Source organism: Pinus tabuliformis, chromosome 7 (assembly GCF_031772625.1).
Source record: "Pinus tabuliformis cultivar Carrire ecotype Pingquan chromosome 7, CPIR1, whole genome shotgun sequence".
Lineage (NCBI taxonomy): Eukaryota > Viridiplantae > Streptophyta > Pinopsida > Pinales > Pinaceae > Pinus > Pinus tabuliformis.
The window spans coordinates 821,232,619-821,259,963 of record NC_142293.1 but is presented as its reverse complement, the minus strand read 5'-3'; the positions used below and the strand labels follow the sequence as shown (position 1 = coordinate 821,259,963).

The 27,345-nt window shown below is 35.8% G+C and overlaps 1 protein-coding gene and 2 pseudogenes across 1 annotated transcript in view; 1 reads left to right on the top strand and 2 right to left on the bottom strand.

Annotated features, from left to right (window-relative positions):
• LOC149250128 (ribose-phosphate pyrophosphokinase 4-like) overlaps positions 1-21,593 on the top strand; it is a 187,264-nt gene extending 165,671 nt beyond the window's left edge. Inside the window, exons 6-7 of the mRNA XM_089456395.1 lie at positions 20,846-20,945; positions 21,225-21,593. Coding sequence (XP_089312521.1) covers positions 20,846-20,945; positions 21,225-21,358 — 234 coding nt within the window. The 3' untranslated portion in view covers positions 21,359-21,593. The remainder of the gene's footprint in view (positions 1-20,845; positions 20,946-21,224) is intronic.
• On the bottom strand, positions 7,170-8,138 carry LOC149250130 (AUGMIN subunit 3 pseudogene; annotated as a pseudogene).
• On the bottom strand, positions 8,143-9,726 carry LOC149250129 (AUGMIN subunit 3 pseudogene; annotated as a pseudogene).
• Positions 21,594-27,345: the final 5,752 nt, after the last annotated feature.

Genomic DNA, 27,345 nt, shown 5'->3' with positions numbered 1-27,345 from the left:
ACGAGAAAGAAGAAAAGAGGATCTGAAAAATACAAAGGTAAGCTACCATTCAAATGTTTTAATTGTGGTAGAATAGGTCATTTTACTGCTAAATGTACGTATGAAAAATGGAAGGATAATGATGATGAAGAAGAAATTTTTTTACTTCAGAGGAGATAGTAGCACTTCAGAAGAGAGTGATGGATATGCATTTGATGTTGAGAAAGAATAATTCCTATTCATAGATATGGATGCGTAGACGGTTGATCAAGAAAATAAAGACAACCAGAAAGAGAAAGAAGATTCATAGGAAGAAGATAATGATGGGGAACTATTGAAGCAAAACTTGTTAGTTCCTTAGCAGAAATAGATAGACTCAGAGGAAAGATTAAAAAAATGAGCTATTGTAGAAATATGAGAAGAAAGATTGTGATCATGACGAATCAGTTACCATCCTATGACAAAACTGGAAGAGGCAAAAAGAATAGAAGATGTAGTGAGAAGCCAACTGAAAAAAAATGAGGAAAATTGTGAAAAGTTAGAAGCATAAGTAATTTCCTTGAGAAATGAACTATAAAAGGAAAATGCTTAGTTGAATCAAAGCTTGAATTTTGGAAAAATTTCTGAAATATTAGATGACATTCTTAGTTGTTGGAGAGGTCTCATTTCATCAAAACAGGTCTTGGCTACAAAAAAGATCATAAGATCTTGTTAATGGGGAAAAATATACCGCCAACAGTAAAAGTCCTAATTAGACTCTACATTGTTTGGGATAGGAGTCCCATCTGGTATGTGGGTTTGACTACCACCATGTTTATTTCCTCTTGGCTCTCAACTGAAGGGATGTTAATGTGAGGGAAAGTATGAAATACCCAAAGAGTGAGGATTAATTAGCCCAAAAATGATAAAATTGCAATACAAAGCACAAGATCAAAACATCACAACTATAAGAAGTATGTCCCAAGAGGAAACAGTTAGCTAAAACCATCTAGGACATACGAGAATAAGAAAGTACTAGAAGTTAATTGAAAATTAGCTCACAACATATTACTAGTGTTAGCATGGAATGAAAAACAAAGATTCAACAAATATATGAGCAATAAGCCATGAAGTAGTTCACTAACATACAACCCATGTGAAAGCAAACATGCACACATAATTGGAGTATTGGATAGCCATTAAAACCATTAGAGGAGTGCACGAGAATCAATGCCAACAGTAAAGAACTTCTCATTGATTATGCTACAACTTCAAGTACATGTACCGCAGGTCCATCAAAATCCAATAGTGGAAGGCGGGCTGCTTATATAATCTCCAAGATAAGTCCCTTGCCTCACTACAAGTCAGCCTAAAGTCTGCAAAGAGCAAGAATGCTTAAAGCTACTTAAGTGTCGACAATTATCTTAATGCTAAAAAACTCAAGTGCTAAAAGCCCATTATGCTAAAGGCATGAGGATACATTTATACAATTGAGGACGTGACCCTTCATCTTCCCCATGAATCTTCAAATTCTCCATGACCTATTCAACTTATTCATGACCTTTGATGTTCTTAATAACTTTTACATGATTTTTGGTATTTATCATTTTCATAAATATGACAAAATATTATTTACAATATAACAAAAGAAAAGGCATGAGGTCTCTTAGCGTGCTTTGGTCCAAACTCCTATTGCACTTGGAGAGACAAGATTGATGTTGAACATTCTAAGATGATTATCGTTGGTGTTGTTACAAAGTCACATAAACTTGTATGAAGTCCATTTGCTTGTTGTTGTGCTAGTTGCTGAGTAGTTTGTCCTTGACCAGTTTTAACACTCCACATTTTACCAACACGAAGAGACGCATAGTATGGCTCTATGCATTGCTGGGAACTATATGGAATTGCCCTGTAATGCCTTGCCTAGCCTCTAATGCCTTGCCCAGCCATGGAATAAATAGGTCAATCCTCATCGTGTAGCGCTTTCGTGGAATTAAGCATCGAACATGGAAAATCACCACTTCAAGTAAAGCACCACATGTAGGTAGCCAAGTTTTCATAACATGCTTCATGAGTGCCTATGCGATTAGCTCCTTTTCTTCGCTCTGTATTACAACTCCCAATTTCTTAGAGCTTGTCCATCATCTTTCCTTTATCCATTCCAAATTTTGAAGCATACATTTTGCAAAATTTGTGAGAATAAATGCTCATTCATGCAGACTTGCCAAGAGTGCAACACTACCTTTTTAGGATAAACTTGGTAGTCACCAAGAAGAAGATCTTCATAAGTAGCCATAATCACATTCATATTTTCAATGGCACATGAGAAAGTTTGATAAGGTTCCTCTTCATCAATCTGCAACTCAAAAGGCACCTGTCCATCTTGCTCATAGTCATAACACACAACTAATAGTGTCCCAACTAAAATTGAGGTTAACTGTGGATCTCTTAGTAAAATGTGGCAGGTCACATATCTTGTGGAGTATTGTGGGGTTCTTACACCAAATAATAGCCACTTTATTTCCAAAATGAAGTAGTGAAAAATAGCACAAACATAAAACAAGATCCAGTAATGACTGTAACTTCTCCACCGATATGTGTCTGGTTTCTACATTAGATCATCCGGCTATATCCATAAAGTGAATAGGCTTGAGGTTGTAATGTTGTTGCTTGTAATCCTAAGTGAGACTCTCCTGAACCATTTGTATTACGATTCGACACTATCATAGTGAGCTGCATTGTAATACCAAATTCTCCAAGTTTGGCCTCCCCCTGCTCTGTAAGTAGTATATTATCTCCCTTGATATCTCGGTGATCTTTGAAGGTTGAATATAAATATGACCACCCTTGAGATCTTCCTTACAAAAGCAAGTTATTTGATTTTTCTTTTGTTGACCACTATGTGTCAACGACTCACAACAGTACACCCCCTTTTTTCGCAAAAGGGATAACGCCTGATTGATGTGTCTGTGTCGTCCAGCTATCATCATCGACCCAATCTCTTATTATAATGTAAACCCATTCTGCATGTATATGATGTAAATAATCTCAGCAAAACCGTGTCATGTATGTAATTGCCTAGGTAAACCTACTTTTCTGGTGACGATCTACATTCTGGGAGGTTTTTTGTCTCACCGATCCATTCTTGGATGGTCGACAGAGTTTTCCTTCAGTCTTACCCCAAAGCCGGAATGTATTTTGTCACTGGGATCTTAGGTGAGTCCTAGTGTTATAGATTGAGTCTATGTAAAAGTGATTTGGGAATAATCCTAACTATTTGGTTAGGTTATTTTATTACAAATTGCTTGGTCTGCTGGATTATATTTGTGTCGCAGAAATGGGTAGTCTGTGAGGGTCTATTACAGATGGGTTTTCCCCCTTATGATGTAAAAAAATTATGAAAATTATGATGTAAAGTGTCTTGAGGGTTGGAAAAATAAATTATCCGCTCATAGGTTAATTAATTATATTTTTTGGTAAAAAATTAATTAAAATCCTAAACTAGAAATTTAATTAATTCTAAGTCGTAGGTAGATTTAAATTTTCCAAAGGAAAAATTCGTCGGTTCTTAAAAATCAAAATTTAAAAGGTCCCGGGACTAAGGTAAATTAATTATTTTGCTAAATTTTAAGCCTTTGGTCCTTGGGGTTAAGTCAAAGTCAAATTTTTGAGAAAATTAACTCAAATTTTTTATTTTTGAGTTAATTAAAATGCATTTAATTGAAAAATTCGAATTTCTTCAAGAATTTAATATTTCGACAGATGAGTTTAAAAGAAATTTTAATCCTCATCAACTGTCGAGATTGCTTTGATGAGGATCACTCGAACTAGTCGTTGGAGGATTTATCTTTAAATAGAAATTCATTTGTCAGTTGATCCATCCGATCTTTGAGTCATGTGCTAAGCGAAAAGCTCTCGTGTAATCTTTTTTGGATAATAAAGAAAGACTTTGGGCTTAATTTTTGTCAGTGTTACTCTTCATGGAAATACTGTAAGATGTGTCATTTTCTTGCGTACTTTTTATTTTAGCCATTGTTAATAGGTTCTTAAGAGTGATTTGGGTACAAGTATATTGCTTAGTCGCTGGGGTTTAAATGATAATTTAAATTTTGAATGTAATAGCAGGTATCTCTATTTATTTGAATTTTATTATTATTTTCTCGCTCTATTTTGATGGCTGAATTAAGTTTTGCAGGAAAGTCTTGATTTTTTAGATCCTCAGGTGTTAGGGGAAGTCTTTGGTTGGACCAACCAACTCCTGATCCATATTTTTCTGAAGAGCCCAACTTAAGTTTATCCCGGGCCCCAACTTAATTTTATCCTGGGCTTATCATAAGATTTTTATTAGTGATGCATGAAGGGTTTTGAGCTAAGCACCTCCCTTAAAATTTAAATTTTTTTATTTTTTTTTTATGTGCAAAGTTGATGAATATGGCTATTGAGATCCTTAGATTATTAGATTGGGAGCGGATTTGGACTCGCACTCCTTAGATCTGATAGATCTGTCATTCCTGTGCATAGATCTGTAAATTTTTTTAGGTTTTCTGACTTGGGTTTTATTTATTTTTTGCGTATTTGGGTTTTGGGTGTTTTTGTTTTCAAGTATAGGTTGTGGATCTGAAGGTGAAGTTTGATTTGAAACCAGATCTAAGCCTTGGAGGGTAAGATCTGGCCTCAAAACCAACTTTTGCAGGCGCATTATTTTTGTAGTCCAAGAGTTTTATTTATTTTTTAAATATGGAGACGATTTACAGGGTTTTCATTAATAAATCTGAAGCAGAACATATCAACTTAATAAAAAATTTATGTGTTTTATCGGGCCACTATTTTCCATTTTGTTTACTGCCTGGGGTTTTTGTTTTGTAGTTTTGCTGCATAAATTTCGAAATTTTTGCAGGGAAAGCATCTTATTTCCTTTGTTTGCTTGCGTTTTTCAAACCCTTCGAAAATCTTCCTTTCTCCTTGTCCTCTCCATCCCTGGTTGCTCTTCGAGTTCGATCCTCTGCTGCCGGATTGCTGTTCTTCGACCTGTAGTCTCCCTCTCACACGTTCTGACCCGCGTCCATTCCATCGCTGTTCCGTCTCATACGTCCGCTGCTAAACTTACACACTGCTTCTTCTCCTTTTCCCTACGCTGCTTCTTCTCTTTATCCCCTCGCAACCTCTCTCCCTGATCCCCGCCATCGACCTACATTCTTCTCAACCTGCATCACTTGCAAAAAGAAAAACACGTTAAAGCTCCCATTGCTCCATTCCTCCCGCCGTGGGACCTGCAAACGACCCTTTTCAATTTCATTCACCTGTTGTGTGTTCGTTGGGTTAGATAGGGTTAGATTAGGTTTAGACATATTTTCATTTTATGAATTTTTTATTTTGTTTCTTTTTTAAATATAAGACATAAACAAACAAATAATTTTTTTTGAAACTCGATTTCTTAGTTTATTGTTTTTTTTTTTCAATTTCTTTTTATTTTGAATTTACTTCTATTTTTATTTTCCTTTTCTTATGATTTTGATTTTCTATTAAAATTTTAAAAATTTAAAAATCTAAAAATTTAAAATTTCTAAAAAACCTAAAAAAATTCATTCTATGTGACTAAAAATTTAAATCGAAATTAATTTTTCACATTAAAAGATTTTAAATTTTTTATGTGGCCTTTGGCCCATTTAAAAAATTTAAAAGATTATTAAATCATTTTGATTTATTTTGGTCACATTAAAAAATCCTAATTGATCATTTACCACATTAGTCTTGCTTCATAAAACTTAGCACATTGAAGAATTTCTCCTAAGGACTAATTAAATTATTAATCTATAGTTCCTTCTTGGTGTTCATTTTGTGTGTTAAGGGTAAAATCTAAAAGAAAACTTTTGTGGTATTAAGCATTTTAACTTCTCCATAGTCAAACATAAATTTTTTGTATCTAAAGATTGACTATAGGAAAGTGATAAATTTTCCTAGATTTGGGTCACTAAGCATAAATCATTTTAATTCTAGGATTGTGAATCAATTAGCTCTTAAATTTTATGGTTTAGCTGAGTATTTTTTGAGCATCTGCTGACATTGATTGCAAAGAAGTTTTTGTTCTCTTTGAGCTATAATTGTATCAAAAGGATTTGAAATAAGCTTAAGGTTTAATTGTAATATTTTCAGGGGTTTATTTTTAAGTCTTCATCCAATAAAGTGAACATTTCATTTTGGTGATTAAGGGCTTTTGCGACACAAATGTTTTTAATCCTCGAGTCTAACTTCATCTCTTCATCTAGTGCATTCTTATATAGGTTAGATTTTCAAGAGAGGTATCGTTAATCACACCTTAGTGTGGTACACCTTATCTTCTCTCTGCCAATTACTACGAAATTAGGCTCAACACAGAAAGGATCGAAGGATTCAAATTTAAATAGGCATTTAACTAAAATCAACCAAGATTCTTGCATCTCACATCAGTTTTAGGATCTGCACTTCATATAAAATAGTCATTCATCTAAGAAGTAGTTGCTACTTGATTACTTGGTCTTAATTTCCCTAGCAAGGTCGTTGACTCCGTAAGGCAATGGTATCAATAATTTAAAATATAATCAAATCCTATGAGTCTTGCTAAATCTTAATCAAGTACTTGATCGCTTCATTGTGTCTCCCGAACTGGTTGGTTCCCAACTAGTTCTTCTTCATTCCATTTTTCCATCGGGTCTACCCCCCTTAGCCTGCTGTAGGGAGACAACTTAAACAAAGAGTTTGGGGATCAGGGTGACAGCCCCCAATCTGAGTTGTTGTCGTGGTGCCTATACATTCTGTGCGACAACACCTCCAAAGGTTCGTAAGTATCATTTATCAAATCTGAAACGTTCCCTTCCCCACAATACTCCATTACTATTTGTGGAAAAGGCATGAGGAATTCAAAGCGTTTCAGTTTGCTTCCCCTTCCATGCGATGTATCACGATAATATTTATTACGACGGGGTGCAATTATCTTTCCTTTCATGTGATGTATCGCCACAATCCTTGCTTCCTTGTGATGTATCACAATTATCACTCCTTTCATGCGATGTATCACCACAATCCTTGCTTCCTTGCTTTGTTCCTTGCGATATGCAGCATTGGGAGACTTCTTGTGATATAGTGCTGTGAGGCTTCCTTCTTTGCGATGTAGTGCTTCAATACCTAATTCCTTGCGTTGTATCGCATGTTTACCCAATTCTTTGCAACATTGCTTAGAATTCTTCTCTCAGCCCTGCCCTTTCATGATGCTCACTTGTGACTTCTTTGATAGCAACTGAAAGTTGAGAGTTGATCTTCTTCATCTCGGCAAGTTCTTTCATTAGTGGCCAAGATGTCAATATTGGTTGTGCAGTTGTTGAGGATGCAAAAGAAGTCGCTGAATCTTTCGTATTATATTTACACAGATCATTAATACATTTGTGTTTATCCTCTAGTAGGGTGTTCTCAAGATCAAATTGAAGTAATTTCAAGTAATATTGCAGGCTACTAATTTTCCAAACAATGCCAGGAGTTGCAACATACATCAGTGATGCTACTTGACTATTTGCATGAATGCTTAAACCGTACCATGGTCATCTACTAATCCTTGTTCATGTGGTTCAGATCCAGCTTGAATCAATGATAAGCACCACTCCATGTGCCTTGTTGTTGCCTGCAAAAATCCTTGTAGCTCTACTTCAATAACTCTCAGATAATTCATAAGCTCCCTTCATAGTTTTCCTTTCCAATTGACATGCAATTTGCAGAAACTGATGCTAAGCAAGCTGATGAACCAAGTTAGTGATAAACCTATTTTGTTGTGCAATGTAATATTCTTGCCGCATGACCTTCAAGTTAAAATCACCTTGTAAAATGTAGGTATCTCGTAGTTGGGAAAGCTTCCAACAAAGTCTTGGTATCATCTAATAAAGCAATTTCTCTTCCTTTTGAGAAAGTGTACTTAAATCGCTACCAATTTCTACATTTTTGCACCTTAGTGACTGCAAATCAAGGTGAAGATGAGCTTCATCAACTGAGACTTGCAAATTTTCCATTGTCAAGATTGTTTGTTGTTTTGCATTTTCAACTTGTGCCTCTACCCATTGCCTCTCACTGATTGCAAAGATGGATTGAAGCCATTGGAGCTCCACAACCTAATGATGGTAGGATTTTTATGAATCTCCTTCAATAGGAACCTTGCATTTTTCAGGTACAAGAAGATCTGGAATGCATTGTTGAAAATTGGAGAAATTGAAGTAATTTCAAGTAATATTGCAGGCTACTAATTTTCCAAACAATGCCTGGAGTTGCAACGTACATCAGTAATGCTCCTTGATTATTTGCATGAATGCTTAAAACGTACCGCAGTCATCTACTACTCCTTGTTCATGTGGTTCAAACTTCAGACCCAGTTTGAATCAATGATAAGCACCACTCCATGTGCCTTGTTGTTGCCTGCAAAAATCCTTGTAGCTCTACTAAAATAACTCTCAGATAATTCATAAGCTCCCTTCATAGTTTTCCTTTCCAATTGACATGCAATTTGCAGAAACTGATGCTAAGCAAGCTGATGAGCCAAGTTAGTGATAAACCTATTTTGTTGTGCAATGTAATAGTCTTGCCGCATGATCTTCAAGTTATAATCACCTTGTAAAATGTAGGTATCTCGTAGTTGGGAAAGCTTCCAACAAGGTCTTGGTATCATCTAATAAAGCAATTTCTCTTCCTTTTGAGAAAGTGTACTTAAATTGCTAGCGATTTCTACAGTTTTTCACCTTAGCGACTGCAAATCAAGGTGAACATGAGCTTCATCAACTGATACTTGCAAGTTTTCCATTGTCAAGATTGCTTGTTGTTTTGCATCTTCAACTTATGCCTCTACCCATTGCCTCTCACTAATTGCAAAGATGGATTGAAGCCATTGGAGCTCCACAACCCGATGATGGTAGGATTTTTATGAATCTCCTTCAATAGGAACCTTGCATTTTTCAGGTACAAGAAGATCTGGAATACATTGTTGAATATTGCAGAAAAATAATGATGATAACAACGTCCTAGTCTAGTTCTTCGTACTTTGCTAATATGTTAAGCAATGGATGTCTTGTTAATCCATTGGATCTAGGATTTGCTATCCCACTTGAACAATTATATTCTTTGACCCTTGCTCGGCCACATCAAAAAATCTAGCCAAAACAACAAGCCTTTTTCTTCCTTTAGTACTTCACCAAATACTGTAATTGTGTTGCAACAAACAAGATTACAAACAATGGAAAAACATACAGAGAACCTGGATCTATCAATATTGTATCATTGTTTTATCAACTTTCGTGTTCCTTTGTTTGCTCAAATTTATACTCTTTTTATCACCATTCAAAACAACCTTAAGCGTTTCCAGGCACCCTGATACTTGAAGCCAATTATTCTGTTGAAAAGTATTATCTACAATACTGTTAAGACACCCTTCTCCTTCACCCCTTGAATCTGAACCAAATTCATCATCTGTGCCACTCACAACTTAAGCAATGTCAACATCATTGCATGCATAATTAACATAAGTCCAGGAAAGTGATTCTTTATCAAATTGGGGGTGGAGAGGGGTGGCATTGGAAGGCATGGTAGCTGACATGCCAAAAGAACCATAAGCCAATTGTAAATAATATATAATATCATTTCTATCATGGTAACAGTGCCTTGTAGACTCTTGCAATTTCTTTCTTTCTAACCTTTTAATTCCATAAGGAGAGATTTCCAAACAAGAAACTCTCTTTTCAGAGGCTTTAAACTTTCCATTGAGATACCGTTTATATGCATGTAAAGGAAATACTAAATCTGGATTCTCTAAATGTCTAATTCTCCATCAGAGTCTTCTTCTTCAATGGGATTATGCAGTTGCTCTTGTTCCTTTTCACGTACTTGATAGCTTCTTCATCTTCATGACTTTCATGCTATAGGATTTTTAATGGGAACTTGGAGCACTTATTTAGCAATCTATCTACCATGGTTTTCCATGGGGCACTCCATGCTTTCGATCACCCAATTTGCAGAGTCACCATGATTTTTCCTGCAATCATGCTACCATCCTTATCCCCATGCTTCGATGTGCACCCTAATAATGAATCGATGCTGCACTTGTTCCATTTGGTACAATCTCCTGTAATTCCCTAATTCATTTTTGAATCTGTTGTCTATCCTTAGGCCTTGGTTTGCTTCATCTGAGAAATCTGCAAGCCAAATAGCCAAGAGCCTCAAAAGTACAGGTTGCAACAAAATCCAACATAGCATCATTAGTTGAAGCAAGAGCTAAAACAAACACATTTCCAAAGGATGTATGATTTCCATCTTTAGTAAAGCATCTATCATGCAAGTGCCGCTATGGTTAAGGAGTTGTTACTCAAGCAAGTCATGACAAGGGTTCATTCCGGACATGTGGTGATAATTAAGAGTTTGTCTAAATAACACAATAGAAACACCCATGAAAACTTGTATAAGCAAGGGGGACCCAAAATTGTAAGTATATAGGGTGAAAATTTTGGAGAGGTGTTGTAGCTGCTACAACAGACCTCCTAAGGAGAAATAAGCACAAAGACATCCGAGAAATAAAATGAAGAAAAACCCAAAAGCTTTGTAAACATCCTCAAAATTTCTATCAACAATGAAAACAACACTAAGAAAGGAGTTGATGACCAACAAACCCATGAATTTTACAAAGGCTTTATTAGCAAGAAAAGGAGTTGAGGACCACCAGAAACCTAATTTTTTCAAAAATGAAAGTAGCAGTTGAAAAGGAGTTAAGGATCAATAGAGACTTGATTTTTCTCAGATAACAACAAGAATGGGTCCATAAGAGCTATTTCCCCAAGAAGGCCTTTCATGTCACAATATCAAAAGCTCTTCTTTGACTATTGCTTTTCTTGTAATAATTTTGTTCATAAAGCAATAAATTATAGAGCATATATAAGAAATGAGTATGTGAGAAATAGAAATGGAGGATTTGATAAGACCTCAATAAATGGTTATATAAGAAACAAATCTAGAAGTATTTATGAAGGTGTTGTTAGAAACTTCAACTCATTTTCTCTCTTATTGGATCATATTGAATGTTATAAGGGTGCAATAACTATGGGAACAAAGCATGTGATTATAGAAGTAGCACAATAAGGTTTCCTAAGCAAAGCAAGGATGAAGGTATTGACTAGGAATAGAGAATAATACATAATGGTATGGAAGAGGAAGCAAGAAAAACAGGAAGAATGCAGACTTGCACTATATGCTGAAAACAAAGGGAGCTGATGGTATATTGATAGTGTATGCTCAAAACATATGACAAGAGGTCAAAGTAATTTCTTACTATAGAAGAAGAAAAATGAGGGAGTATTACTTTTGGAGATAATGCATCAACAAGGATATATGGAAAGGACACAATTAGTCTTGATAATGGAAAGACTAAAACTCAAAACGTCCTATATGTTGAAGGTTTAAAATACAATCTTTTAAGTGTCAGTCAAATGTATGGTCAAAGATATGATATCACATTTCATTCTAAAGGATGTGAGATAAGAAAAATGGGATCATGAATATTAGTGGAAAATGCAACTAGGATCTTAAGTAATGTATATGTCCTAGATTAAGTTAAAGGAAAATAATGTTGTATGGGGAGATTAGATGAAAGCCGTTTATAGCATAGAAGGACGAGTCATATAAGCTTTGATAGTCTAGTAGAACTTAGAAAATCACAAGTTAGAGACATGCTGAAGATCTCAAAACTGAATGACATTGTTTGCATTCCATGTCAACATGGGAAGTAGACTAGAGTTAGCTTCAAGACAAAAGAGTACTCATCATCAAAGCCATTAGAACTTGTTCATACAGACCTCTACAGGTCAGCAAGGACACATACATTGAAAGGTGAGAGATATTTTATGCTTTTGATTGATGACTGCACAACAATGACATATGCTACATTCCTTAAAGAGAAATTAGTGAAGCATTTGAGAAGTTTAAAGCATTCACATCCCTGGTTGAAGATGACACTGATTTACAGATCAAGTGCTTAAGATTAGACATAGGAGTTGAATTTGCCTCTAATGAATTTTGTGAAAATCATGGGATCAAAAGACTTTTTTTAGTGGCAAAGACTCCATAGAAAAATGGAATTGTTGAAAGGAAGAAAATAATTGTGTAGGAGATGGAAAAAATAATGCTCAATAAAGCCAATCTACCAGACATGTCCAACCTTACGGTCTTTCAACCTCACATGTCCAACTTACGGTCTTTCTATCATAGGGATCCAATCCTTTTGCAGCAAAGACAATTTGTCTTTTCTTCAACGTCTTCCTCCAACAGAAGTATCTGACTTTTAGCCATCTAACCACAGAGATTTCTTTGGGCTGCTATCAATTTCCTTTGCCTTGGCTCACAAAGTTTGCACAAACACAGTCTATAAAGGAGGTTTTGTCTCTCCATAGTTTTCAGTCCCCTTTTTAATTATATCCACAAGACTTAAATGTATCAGAGAGGTCAGCTTTGTTGATGTAATTAGTCCTTCTTTTATGTATAGGAAGTCTCAGTAGCATGGTTGGTTCACATAATTCAAAATTGTGCCACACAAATTAGCTTTATATACCTTCAGATTTCTAGTCACAGTCTTTGCACAGGGTTTATACAAAGTTTTAACTTTTGACCATTAATTATAGAGATGATGCATTGTTTCAGTCCCTTCCACAAACTATATACTCCAGTCTCTCGGTCCTGTAGCATAGAGGTATACCACAGAGGAGCTCGGCCCTTTTAAGAGATATGTCATAGATAGATCTTGTTCCTTGATTTGTCTTAAATTCATCATTCATACTTTTACACGCCTCAAAGTCATACCCCACAAAGATATTGCTTCAAAATTTCGTTGTCTTTTTCCACCATATTTCATATCTTATTGTCTTCAGACCTTTACTTCTGATCAAATTTCCTTGGAGCCTTATCTGTTTCAAGAGCGGGTAGTCTTGACTATTAATTCGGATCAGATGTATTTGTGTTGATGGGCTCCAATTGAATAAGTAGTTTTCAGATGCTTTTCCACATGATTCCAAAAAGGATAAAACTTACATCTACAGTAGTTCAGATGTCAATATAAATGTTTCCATTGTAAGTTCGATGCGATAGTGAGTTGTCACAGAGGTTATTAGCTCCATATACCTCTGTATAAATTCGAATTTCTGCCGTTCACTACAGTTCGGATCTCTTCCTGTTGCATAAGTTACCACGGACCTGAAGTTCAGATCACTCTCTGTTGCACAAACCACCACAGTTTCGGCCTTCAGTTACATAATACAAGCCTCAGGGACCTTGACTCTCAACACAGAAGAATAAGATCACAGAGTATGCAGATATGACTCCAAGTATTTCGGCCTTAAAGCACAAAGAGGGCTTGTCACATAATTCGCTTTATTTTTCAGAAATTTTATGCCTCGGATCCCAAACTAGTATCTCCTTTTCTTTATCTTGTGTTCCTTGTATGTTCTTGAACAAATAATGTATGTGTGTCATCGAATTTCTTTTGGAGGAGAGCAAACATTCCTCTATGTAATGAATGCAATGATCTTAGCTTCTTAGGTTTTCTTGCACACTAGACTTCCTCCTCCAAGTCACTTCCAAAGTCAAAGTCAACATAGGTCAGACTGGTCAGCTTCCTGAAATTTCGGGCCTGCAGTAGCAAAAAAAATTCGTCCTGTTCATACATGCGAGCTGTGGAAGGTCTAAAAATTTGGTTAAGCAAGAATATTTCTCTCTTTTACTTCTATTCTCTCTCCTTTGAATTTATCTCTTTGTTCTCCTTCATGTTGAAGTTTGGGGCAGCTATAGGACAAATTTCCCCATAGGAACCCATCTACCCCAAGGAAAGCCCATCTTGCCCCAAGGAAGAATTAAAATTGATTAAAGAAAATTATTATTAATATGTTCATGGCATTCGTCCTTGATGTATTATTTGATAACAAATTTGGGTGAGCAATCATTTGTTAAATATATTTAAAACACATTTAAAATTGTGTTTTTCCCTCCAAAAGATCACAAGTTGGCCTCTCATCATTTCATGTCGTCCTGCCCCATAAGAAGTGTTCTTTGCATGGAGGAACAAATGTATATGGGCGTCTATCCACCTCAGTTTGACACATTAACTCGCACTTTCTGAGGAAGATTTCGGATGCTTCTGTGGCCTACTTTTCTGCAGTTAAGTGAGGCTACATCTGCGACTCATTGGAAGCTACTTCTTCGGTCAAATAAGCCCATGTCTGCGGCCTAATAGAAGCTAAGTCTGCTGCCTAATGAGAGCCATGTCTGCAGCCTAGAGAGGGTTACTTCTACGGTCAAGTGTGACTATATCTGCGGCTTAATGAGAGCCATGTTTGTGGCCTAGAGAGGGTTACTTCTGTGGTCAAATGTGACTATATCCGTGGTCTAATGAGAGCCATGTCTGCGGCCTAGAGAGGGTTACTTTTGCGGTCAAATGTGATTATATTCTGCGGCCCAATTGAAGGTATATAATGCGGCCTGTTAACATCTACGCAAGTCAGAGCTTGGAATAATTTCTGAGCAGAATTTACGTATGGTTTGAGGTTGGAACAGTCCTAGTCATAGGGTCGAATTTGCTTGAGTGACAACGAAGATCTGGAAGGATTTTATGGTTGAATTTGAGGGCTGACATGGACTGTTTTGATGCCCTAACCAGGGCCGAAGGGTTTCAATTACATATGGACAAAACTGAAGTATTTGAAGGTGACTTCTAGTAGAGGTATGTTGGTCTTTGTTAGATGTTTGTATGGCAGATTGTATACAAGATTAGAAGAGGTATGTTGGTCTTTGTTAGATGTTTGTATGGCAGATTGTATACAAGATGAAGAGATGCAAGGTTGCACTTCTAAAGGAGTTTGTTCTTTAGTAGTATTTGTTTTTGTGCTACAATGATACATGGCATGCATCTTTATGATGTATTACAGTGACTGAATAATGATAGTGACCTTATGATGTACTTCAATGATCTATATGACAGTGTTGTGTGATAGAATTCTATGACAGTGATTTATATGATAGTATTGAATGACAAAACTCTATGACAGTGACCTTGTCATGAAAGTTACCTTTGGCATGGTAGTATATATATATGACAGAGACCTTGATAAATGATGTGACAGTGATCTTGTTGTATAACAGTGATATGGCAGTGACCTCAATGTATATGACAGTGTTCTAGATATGTGACAGTGAGTTTGATATATATGATAGTTATCTTGACAGATGACAGTGAACTTGATATGACAATGACTTATTGGTATATGGCAGTGACACTCTGATTTATGGTTTATCACTATCATGATGATATGACAGTGATGGTTGAACCTATATGACAGTGACAATGATATATACTATGCTCTTGTGAGAGTTTGATATGAAGGCCTGTGCATGCCTCTCTAATATTTTTGTTTGATGTTGGATTGGCCCTTGGTGGCCTACTATGGTTTATGATGAAAGACTTATGTCTCATGATATTGTACTTTGTATCTCAGTTGAACATTTGATGAATTTCTAAAGAAGAAAAATCTGGTTGGGTTTTCCCCCTTGTGGGGTTTTTCCCTGGTCTATGACCTAAATCTTGGTGTCTCTATTGTGTATGCTTTTTTGTTGTTCCTTACTGTTCCGCTACATTGTTGATGTTTACTGTTCTCTCTACATAATTGCTAATATGATGTTATGGGGTGAATGTAATGTGAAAAATGTTGAAAAAGTTTATAAATGCAATGATCTACATCAGAGAACAATCTAGCCCTAAAAATTAACACTTTGTCAGGTTCAGATGTACTCCTTTTTCTGTCCATGGATGATCTTCCAAATGAGTTGAACTGCCTCATATATATATAGCTGTCTAGGAGGTCGAATAGGTGTTTGTTGGAGGATTGGGCCAACTTGTTCCAAGGAGGGCTGACTTGCTTATTTGGTGGACTTTGACTCAAACAAAATTCAAATTCCTTTTTCTTACAAATGTTCAAATGGGACATGACTCAAATACATTTTCTTTTGACTCGTAATAAATTCTTTTTGACTCTTTTTGACTCTAAGCATGAAGAACATGCTTTGACCAAAATAAAATATAATAATAAGTATAATAAATATGTCAATGATAAAATTACATTACATTATGAAGACTGACACTATTTACAATTTCAACAACATCCATCTTTGGGACTTTGAGCAAAGGTGTTGGATTGTGTTGTAACACTTCTTGCTTGTTGGAACCTATTGTCGCCCAAACTGTACAGGCAAATTGTGACAACGCTCAGGATAAGAGATGCCACTTTGATCCCTGCCCTATCCGTTCTAGTTGTCTCCCTACAACAAGCTATGGGGGGTAGTCCCTATGAAATGTGAAGATGGGAGACTTGTTGGCAACCAACAAGTCCGGGAGACACAACTTAATGGCCTAGCAACATAGTTGAATTAACAAGTTAAATGATTAGATTAGATTATCGTGAAAGACCAATTCCTTAAATGGAGACAATTACTTAGATTATTTACCAAGTTACCAGATGAACAATTGTTGCTTGAGGATGCTCCACTATCCTATGTGAAATGTAAATCCTACAATATAGGTGAGATGCAAAATCTTGGTTAATTTTAGATTAATCTGCCTATTCTAAGTGTGTCCTTTGAACTTTTCTCTTAACTGTTTTGAAGCTAGTCTCTAGAGTAGGTTGTGAGAGAGAAACCGGGGGGAAGCAAGCTGAGGCTTGGTTAACGATACTTCCCTTGGGGTTCTAACCACCTGATGCCTCTGACGCTGCAGAGACTGTGGCTCTGACGACTACAAGGTCACCTTGTTAACCACTAAAGAGAAAGCTCCTCAAGATAGATGAGAAAGGTGGGTCTATATTTCTATTGACCAAGCTTAGGCTTGGAAGTAAATTTATTAATGCAAGAGGTTAGTCCTAGAATGCAAGTGCAAGAGATGAGTGCTCTTAAGGTGAGATTATTTGGTTACTTAAGTACTCAATTACAATGATCTTCACTTATGAACAACGAAATACTTAAACAATAAACAATCTCAACCACAAGAGAAAGTGCTTAACTTAACGGTGCTAGAAAATGTGATAAGTAGAGAATTTCTCAAAGACAAGATTAATGTTATTTGATACAATGCCAATTAGATACTCAAAAGAGATTTAGATTTCTCAACAATAAACAATGTATCCACTTATCCAACAATGATACTAGCAATGAGAAACAAGATCATTAATTACAATGTCACTTAGAGCAATTAGCCAATTAAACACTTATCAATTTGATTAGAGCACTTATGTGTGAATGCAAGAGTGCAAATAGATGCCAATGATCCAGAAATACAATATGGATCAGCGAATAAACATATGATTGCAGTAGTAATAGAATCACCCAATTAGCCCATTAAACACTTATCTAAGATCCAGAAGATGCAAGAGACAAGAGCTAGGTGAAATTAGATGTCTTTCAAACACTTTTAACACCACTGTAATTTTTATATCAGACCTTATGCAGTAAATTTCAGACCTTAAATTATTATTACAGCCTTAAAAATGATCAAATATGCATAGAGATGTAAGCCCAATGAGTGCTAGTGACAATGTAATGATGAAATATGACTATCAATGAGTTATTATGCCACTGCTATGAAATTTAATCACTCCTGTAAGTGTTTTTATGTGGCTGTAGCAAACATATCAGAACTGAAATAATCCAAACAACTCACAAGAAAAACACTTATATGTACTCAAATTGACTTAAGCTTACTTCTAAATGCATTAGGTGACTTATTAATGAATTTAGGCTTATTAAGAATGTGTTAGACCCTTAAATATATTAGCTGTCATAAAATACTTCAGAAATTTAAATTAGGACAGTGATGAAATTAGAGGGTTAGAGAGCAAACTAAGAGGCCTTAAGGCCTTGTATATGGCTAGTGAGTTTTCTAATGAGTTTGGCCACCTGCAACCACAAGGTTAGCTCTAATATTTGTTGCAAAACCACAATGTTAGCCCACTAAAATAATGCAAAACCATAGATGGCTGAATACATGACTAGGGCAAGGGCTAGAAGGCTAGAAAACCCAAGGCTAGGGTTAGAAGGGTCAGCAAAGGGCTGGAAATGGCAAACAAGGGCAAAGAAACGCCAAGGAGAAGCACGACAAAGGGACATAAGCCCCTTAGGTCTGACGTCAGGCCCTTAGAGGCTGCACTAGGCAAGAAAAGGCCCTAGAGTGCATGCGGCTAGGGATTCAAGGGGGTCGAGGGCTCCTAAAGGCAGCCGAAGGCTGCAACCAAACTGGAAAGGGGGGGACAAGGCCTCTAGGAGGCTGGATGACCGCCGTAGAGGGAGGTCAAGGCCCTCGGAGGCCTGCAACTAAGCCAAAGAAGAGGGATGAAGGTCCTAAAGGGTGATGGAAAGCCTAGAATGGGCTGCGGCTAAGCCAAAGAAGGGTGCTGAGGGCCCTAGGAGGTTCCTAGGCCTCACGAGTAAGCCAGAAAGGTTGGACGACTAGGTCAAGGGCTTCAAAAATTTTCCAGAAACCTGGAAAATACCAAAATGCCTGAAAATCACTGCCAAATTGCTGGACTCTGGGTCTGGAGGATGAATGGAGGCTAGATCTTGCCTTCCTAGGCCTAGATCTGCCTCAAAACCAAATTCTCTTGATTAGCTTGAAGTTCACTTTGCACAAATTTATCAAAAATGCCCAAAACCCCAAATATATATACAAAATATCATACCCCAAAAAATAATAAAACCCCAAGTGTTGTAAAACAAATGGGTTAGAAATAATTTACAAATATACAATATTTACAAATTTTAAAATTTTGGAGGAAATAATTTTCGATAAATAACAATGGATGAGCAAGTTCTTGAAAAATAAATATTGGCTGCAACCCTCCTGCAAAATCAAATATCATAAAGTAATCTCAAAAGCCCAAACCTAGTTAGCTTTTCCCCACAGTGTATGAACTTGGAAACCAAGGGCTAGCGTACTTGTAAATCTCTATAATATTTCTCAAGAAAATTGTTAGATCATATGGTGAATCAGATCACCTACAATAACATGTATAAATAGAATGTTCTTATCGCCGACAAATGAAATAACAACTATTATCAATGTTTAACACAATATAGAATCACACAAAGCTAACACGTACCACAGATCAACAAAAGAAAAACACCATGAACTGAACACCAAAGTCTTTCTATTATGATACAAAATGTTTCCAGCAGCGCAACAACTCAATACCATCGTTCAAGAATTACATCATCCAAAGATATTCAATAGAATCAAAATGCCTTCCTTATATAGAAAAACCCCTCTAAGTGGAAAATAATGATTAGTTGCCTTGATTTTCGTCAAAATAATCTTGACTGTTGAAAATAGCTTGATCATCTTTTAATCTACACTGTCGAATTTTTAATTTTGAGGAAAAAATCGATTTTTTCTTAAAATCCACTTTTAATTAATCCAAAAATTAATATTTTGGATTAATTTCCTCAAAAATTTTTGATTTTGACTTAACCACCAAAGTCCAAGGGCTCAATTTTCCTTAAAATATCCATTTTTCCCTTGGTGGGGGGCCTCAAAAAATTGACTTTCCTTTGACCCACGAATTTTTTATTATTTTCCACATGGAGAGAAATTGATTTTTCCATAATTATGTTTTGATTCAAAATTAATTAATTTTCTGGCTTAGGATTTTTATTTAATTTAGCCAGAAAAATTAATTAATTGACACTAGAGGGGATTAAATTTTTTTCCATCAAATATTTTTGGTGTCTAAATATGAGGGACCACACATCAAAATATTTTTTACATCAATTTTTTACAATATCAACCCTTGAAAAAGGAAAACACATTTAAACTCAAACCCTAAATAATTTAACCAATTTTGTGACACAATATGATCTAGTATAGAATCTAGACCAAGTGTGCTCGTAATAAAATAATTTAGCCATATGTGCTAAAATTATTTCCAAACACATTTTTACAAAGGCTTGATATAACACTAGGACTCACCTAAGACCTTGTCAAGGAATTCCACCCTAGCTTTGGGGTTTAAGATGGAAGAAAAACTTTGTTATTATCTGTTTAGAAACATACATAATTCAGTGAGGTTAAAAAACTTCCTAGGATGAAATTCGTTGACAAAATCAGAGGCTTACCTAGCTGTTGTTACACAATTAAACGGTCATACTAGCATTATTTACAATACAACTTGCAGAAATTGGGTTTACAATAATATAATATTGCTCGCTGATGACTTTCAATTTTGAAAAAAAATTCCTTCACGTCTTTGCATTCTGCTTCCTTGAACTGTGACAAAGTGTGGTCAACAAAATCCTCACTCTGAACCTTCGAAATCCTCCTCCTTTACCCTAATCCTCCATAGCGGACTCTCCAAATCAAACTCCTACCTATGATGAAACCTCAATGTCTAGAGTAAAACCTTATCCAAGCTGCATGATTTCAGAGACTTCATCTGTTCTCCTCCTCAGTTATATAAGATAGCTAGACGAAGAGATAAGTACAATGTATCTTTACTTAGACTCTAGGGTTTATTGGTGATGGCATGATTTTCATTTTATATGCAAAAGAGATGGCCATTCAAAAATTACAAGTTCAAAACCTTAATGATTTTGGAATTTATTTATAAATGAAGTGTACAATAAATAAAGAGCTATGTCATGTGATGATGCGTATACTGGTTAAGTAGTCTTTGTTGAGGTTGTCTGGATAATCTATATATGATGGCCTATATTGAGTGGGCAAAATGTGTCTGTATAGAATCTTCTTGCATGCCTATGCCTAGACTTCTAACATGACAAAGCCTTTTCTATATGTTTTTCCCTGCTGCAGAAAGTCTTAGCTGCTCAAGGTGCTAAAAAAATTAGTGCATATGTTACACATGGTGTCTTTCCAGAAAGATCATGGGAGCGGTTTCAGCATGACAATGGAGGTCATTTTCCTTCGCTTGAATTTGTAGTTTATATTGCACTTGCACATTTTTTATTATTTTCTGATTACATGAAAAACATGTTAGATTAACATTTTCCAACTTCAGATGGCATGGAAAATCCTTAAGGAGTTATCACAAGCTTAGATTACATAATACAATTTAGGAAGCGGAGCCTCAATCACCCATATAGCTTGGCATACCATTTTCTCTTTCTTTTGATACATTGAACTGCACTTGTTCTAGTTTTGTTCAGCTGATATTTTGCTTCTCACTTTTCAGTGGGTCCAGAAAATGGATTTGCATACTTTTGGATCACGGATTCCTGTCCTCTCACTGCAAAAGAGGTTGTTGGAAGGTTTCCATTTGAAGTGCTAAGTTTGGCAGGTCCAATTGCTGCTGCACTTCAGGTTTAAATTTCTTAGGCAAAGTCTTTATTAATTTAACTTACACTGTCATCTTGAATAAGGGAGCTCGATTCCATGTTTTTGTATTCATTCATGTTGTGACTCTTGAAATGTAAATGGCTATGTACATTTTGCCCCGAAATTCCAACTCTTTTAAAATTTAGAGTCCCATGTATTTTACATGATCTTATTGATTGGTTGGTAAACAAAGATGGAATAAAACAATGCTTATTTTCTTCTTGGATATGCCATTGGGATGATTGTATAGGCTGTCAGCATAGAGAATAAGATAGGGATCACAATCAGTATTGGATTCTGAAACACATATTTTGTGTATATGTTCAGATTCCAGAACAAATACTAACTAAAACAAAAAGCAGTTCGTAGCCCAATAAACTGTTCTTTAGTAAAAGAATTCTACAATGATGTGATGTATCTATACTTCAGTTTTTGGGTGCTAAATACGAGTTAGGAATCACCTAGTATTCGTATCTGAAATATCTTGGATTTTTAACTCAGCAAGTGTCTTCTGTTGGCAGTTTGCTGCAGTTAGTTTTCTTCTATTTCATTTACAATTATTATTGGTATGCATCTGTTTTTACTTGAGAGAGAATTGTTGGAACTTGTAATATTATGATTTTATATTATTCTGTTTTAAGATCAAGGTAGAAAATAATGGAAAGTCATGAATTGCTTTTAATGAAATGTATTCAGTATTTAATGGAGGAAAATCAACAAAAACAGTTTAGGTGCATCTAAAGCCAAACACTGGTCGACAGTGTAAACATACAAGTAGTTGATCTGAAATGAATAACTATACAATTTGTCATCTATTTAGATACTTTCTGAAGTGGGAAATCAGAGACATGGCCTTTTCAGGCTAATCTTAGGGACAGATCCTGATTTTCTGATTTGGGGTCATGAAACTTCCAGGGCCTATTTGAGGGCTTAAGCAACAATTTTTTCGGGTCAATATTTAGGATTTCATCTCTTATCCCTTTGTCACTGAAGAGCTCATTGAGAGCTTTCTAACAATCTTCCCTTCCTTTCCTATCATTCCTGTATGCCCCTGGTACTTGGGGACTTCACTGGGGATGCCCCATGTAGAAATAGAACGCTCCTAGTACTTGGGGGTAGTCTGGACTCTGGGATGCCCACTATGGGTGCACACCCTCATACAAAAACATAAAATAAGAGTGATTCTTTTTCTTTAAAATCCTCACACTGCATTTTCTTCTTTATATAACCCTCCCAAGCCTTAGCTTTTGTTGTTTCTCACCAATGACACCTGGTTTGAGTACATTAAGGAGGTTGAAGTTGGCTTTTTGTGTATAGCAAGCTTTTGAAGGAAGTAAAGTGTGGATAACAGAGAATTCTACCATATTCCAAATGCATTTCAGGTCCAGCAAGCATTCTTTCTTTGGAAATGTGGAGAAGCATCAAAATTTTTCATTTCCTTGGATGAAAAAGCTAGCACAATGCTTAGATTGAACTAGGGAACATTTATCTTCACATTCCCGTAGACGATGTTTATAGTTTCCTGCTGCACATAGATGCAGAGGACCAAGTAGAGGCTGATCAATCATGACTAGCGGCTTGTGCCTTGTTCCGTTTCCTCTTTTAGTTATTTTTCGTTATGAGAGTCTTGGATATATACTATTTAAATGATGTTGATTTATATCTAGGTTACAAAGCCTAGGGAAAATCCCCCGAGTACTTGCCCTCAATTCAAGAATGGTACCCAAGGTAAACCCTAGAATCTTCAGGGCACAAAGCCAATCGACAAGAAGGCTCAAAGCCATTACCACAATAGACTTGTTATGAGCTCAACATGTCACTTGTGGGAATCGATTTTGAATTTATTGTTATTGGGAATTTATCACTAGGGGTCCAAAATTTAAATTATTGGCAATATCAGGGAAATTATAATAAATTATCAAGAAACTTAAAAAATACAAAATTGGTATTTTTTTTTCTCTAGTTTTTAAACTTCAAAAGCAACCTCAACATCAAACAAACATCTTGCTACATAAATATGAAAACAAAATTAATGTATAAGATGTCAAATGGTATATCAGATATCAATACTGAAATAGGATGTCTGTCCTGAATCATAAGTTTTGGTAGGATGATACAAAATCACATCAAAACAAGATCAAATATATCTCATGAGATGAATCATGTTGATGAAAACAATAGATTTTTCTTTGTTTGATTGATGGAAAATGGTTATAGCATTCTCAACAATGTTATCAGAACCGGAATAGCCAACCCCAAAAAACTTGATCCGAACCAGAATTGGAAAAAAAACTGGACCAAAAAACTAGTTGATAAAAAAATACATAAAATATTCAAATTTTGAGAAACAACATGTGTGTGTGTGTGTGCATGCATCCATATGAATCCAAACCCCTATACACAAATATGCGAAGTTTCTCATGTACATATCAAGGGTGCATATAACCAAAATAACACCAAATGCAATCAATCTCTAAGTCAAAATCCATCAACAAAGAGGCTTTAAATTGCCTCTAGAGTCCAAAAAAAACATACTACCACAAATAGCTACATAACATCAAAATCATTGCGTATATTAGGATCCTCATCATCAATATCGCCCTCTACATTAAAAGAAGATAGAAAAAGCTTAACATGCTTATTCAGTTATTTTGCTTGACTGAAGGGTACCTTTTCTAGTAGGATCATGTTAATTTTAGTTAACAATGGTATGTTCTATGCTTAACACAATTACTTCAATGTTCCTTTAGCAGCCCAATGACAATTTCCAATAGCAATCACATTAACCATTAATCACATTGACAGTAAAAGTAGATAGAACATGAAACAAAATGTAGAAGACAAGCCAAGACAAGAGGACACCAGATTTGGTGGTTGTCAGGGAAAAACCCCAATGTGGGGAAAACCCTTTGATCAATTCTTCTTATTATTATATCAAAATATTAAGTAGAGAGAGAGTACAAAAGTCAAATTGACTTGCCAAATTCAAAGTCAAAACAAACCTGTCAAAATCTGCAGTGAAATCAACCCTAATCAGAAAGTCAAAGATGGTCAACGCAACTGTCAAACTTGCCTCGAGCTCGGTCAACCATAGTCAAACTCGGCTTTCTTTGTTGGTCAAAATCGACCCAAAACAGTCCAGTCAAATTTGGTCAAAGGAGAGAAAAATCGCTGTAATTTTTTGTGGTCAAAATTACTGTCAACCCTGAAGTCAACGCTAGTCAAACTACCCAGATTTTCTCGATTTTTGTGCCCAGAAATGTGGCCTAAAAAGACAAACAATCCTCCAAAAATTGCAGTCAAAGTTGGTCAAAGAACCCTTGGTCAATGCTAGTCAAACTTGGTCTACTTCCTGAAATTTTCGGCGTTGCAACTTAGCCCAGAAATTCATCTTTCTTGTGCCACATGTGAGAGAGAGAGAGAGAGAAAACCCAATGTTGTACGAACCAATGAGAGAAGGTACAAAAGTCAAATTGACTTGCCAAATTCAAAGTCAAAACAACCCTGTCAAAATCTGCAATCAACTACAGTGAAATCAGCCCTAATCAGAAAGTCAAAGATGGTCAACGCAACTGTCAAATTTGCCTCCAGCGTGGTCAACCATAGTCAAACTTGGCTTTCCTTGTTGGTCAAAATTGACCCAAAACAGTCCAGTCAAATTTGGTCAAAGGAGAGAAAAATTGCTGTAATTTTCTGCGGTCAAAATTACTATCAACCCTGAAGTCAACACTGGTCAAACTACCCAGATTTTCTTGATTTTTGTGCCCGGAAATGTGGCCTAAAAGGACAAACAATCCTCCAAAAATTGCAGTCAAAGTTGGTCAAAGAACCCTTGGTCGACGCTAGTCAAACTTGGTCTACTTCCTGAAATTTTCGGCCCTGCAACTCAGCCCAGAAATTCATCTTTCTTGTGCCACGTGTGAGAGAGAGAGAGAGAAAACCCAATGTTGTACGAACCAATGAGAGAAGGAGAGAGAGGAATGTGTGAGTGATGATGATGCCAAATGAGGTGAGAGCTCACTTGTATTTATACAAAAATTTGTTGAGGGTGAAGAGTCATGTCCATTGGGCTTCATGAGCCTACATGATGATGTGGTTGATCTGAACAATTTGCACATGTGTGGGCATAAATTCAAAATCACACTTTTGCGTGTCCAAATGAAATGATTTTTATATCAATTCTGGTCCTCTCGAAAAGAGGAATTTAATGCAATCATCATCTCCATCAATTGAGTTGTCCCAAGGTGCAATTTGGCCTTAGTTGCCAATTTTAACAGATCATGACAAAGGAATTCAACAATTAATTCCATCAACATCAAGGTACATAGATGACTTGGTGCTCATGATTGAATGTCAGTGCTATACTCTCATACATGACATAATCTAGTGAAAACGTTATCATATTGCCAATCTTGAAATCCTGATAATTTTTAAGTCTGTTGAATTTTGAACGGAATTTAAAATTATATTTTCTCCATATGAAATCCAATGAGGTTCTAATCACTCTCAAACATCTTGAAATGCTAGAATTTAAATAAAAGGATGAAAATGAAAGATAAAGGAGAATGTCACTTCTACTTTAAGAATTTAATTTTACCATTGACTATTAGGGTATGTATCTCCTGAGATGAATCATGGGAAATGAAATCAATATATTTCAATGTTATTAGAACCAGACTCGTAGATCCCTCAGATTAGGAACTGGTCAGAACTAGTAAAAAAACCGGTCAACCAAAAACACATAAAATATTCAAATTTTAAAGAAAACCACATATATTCATGTGCATCTATATGAATCCAAACCGTTTATATGCAAATAAGCAAAAGTACTCATTTATAGAGCATGTAAGGTTGCACGTAACCAAAATAACATCGAGTGCAATCCATCTTTGAATTGAAAATACATAAAAAAAGCAAGACCTAGATGGCCTCTAGCATCCAAAACAATCATGCTACAATAAATATCTACATATCATCAAAATCTTTGCCTATATTGGGATCTTCGTCATCAATATCACCCTCGAAGCATTAAAAGAAGATAAAAAATGCTTCGCATGTCAATTCAAGATTTTGTTTAAGTGATGGGTACATTTTTAGTAGGATCGTGATAGAGGAGTTCAACAATCAATGCCACTAACATCAAGGTACATAGTAGGATTGGTGCTATTGATTAAATGCTAGTTTGATGCCCTCATACATGACAAAATCCAATAGAAATCCTGAAAAATGGTTAAGTTCGCTGGATTTTGAGTGAGATTTAAAATTCTACTTTCTCCATATGAAATCCAATGAGGTTAGAACCACTCTCAAATATCCTAAGTCATTTCTCAAACATAACCATGAATTGCATAACAATACTAGGGCCATAGACTTGAATATTGAACCCCTGTTGTGGGCTAGTGCCTAGTTAAGACAAAAAATAAAGAAAAAAACCAAAACAAGCACCCACTTGCTGTGTTCTATGTGGCCTTTACCGAACTGGCCGGTTTGGTGAAAATGGCGGGTTTGTTACCGAACTGGCCGGTTTGGTGAAAGTGGTCGGTTTGTTACCGAACATACCAAAAATGGTTCAAGTCACTCTGATCCGAACTGGTTTTTGCCTCAAAACGATTGTACCGACCAATTCAGACTCGTTTTATTCTGAAAACACTGATATTTTCTCCCTTGTTTGTTTGATGGAAAATAATCACAGTGTCCTTAGAACTAAATCCCCTACCTCATTTTAAAATTTGAGGGTTAAATGACCAATAATTTGGTTGTAAGGTAACAAACATAATGATAATTTTGAAATTATCGTGATAATTACCTAAATTATCACGATAAATATAGTTGATATTATTATTGAGATTGGTTTTGGTGATATTATTGCGATAATTTCGATAATATTGTGATAAGTGGGACACCAATAAGAATTAGCCCTTGGTGGGGATGATAACAATCATTCCTTAGAACCACCCAAGATAAACCCAATTGACTAT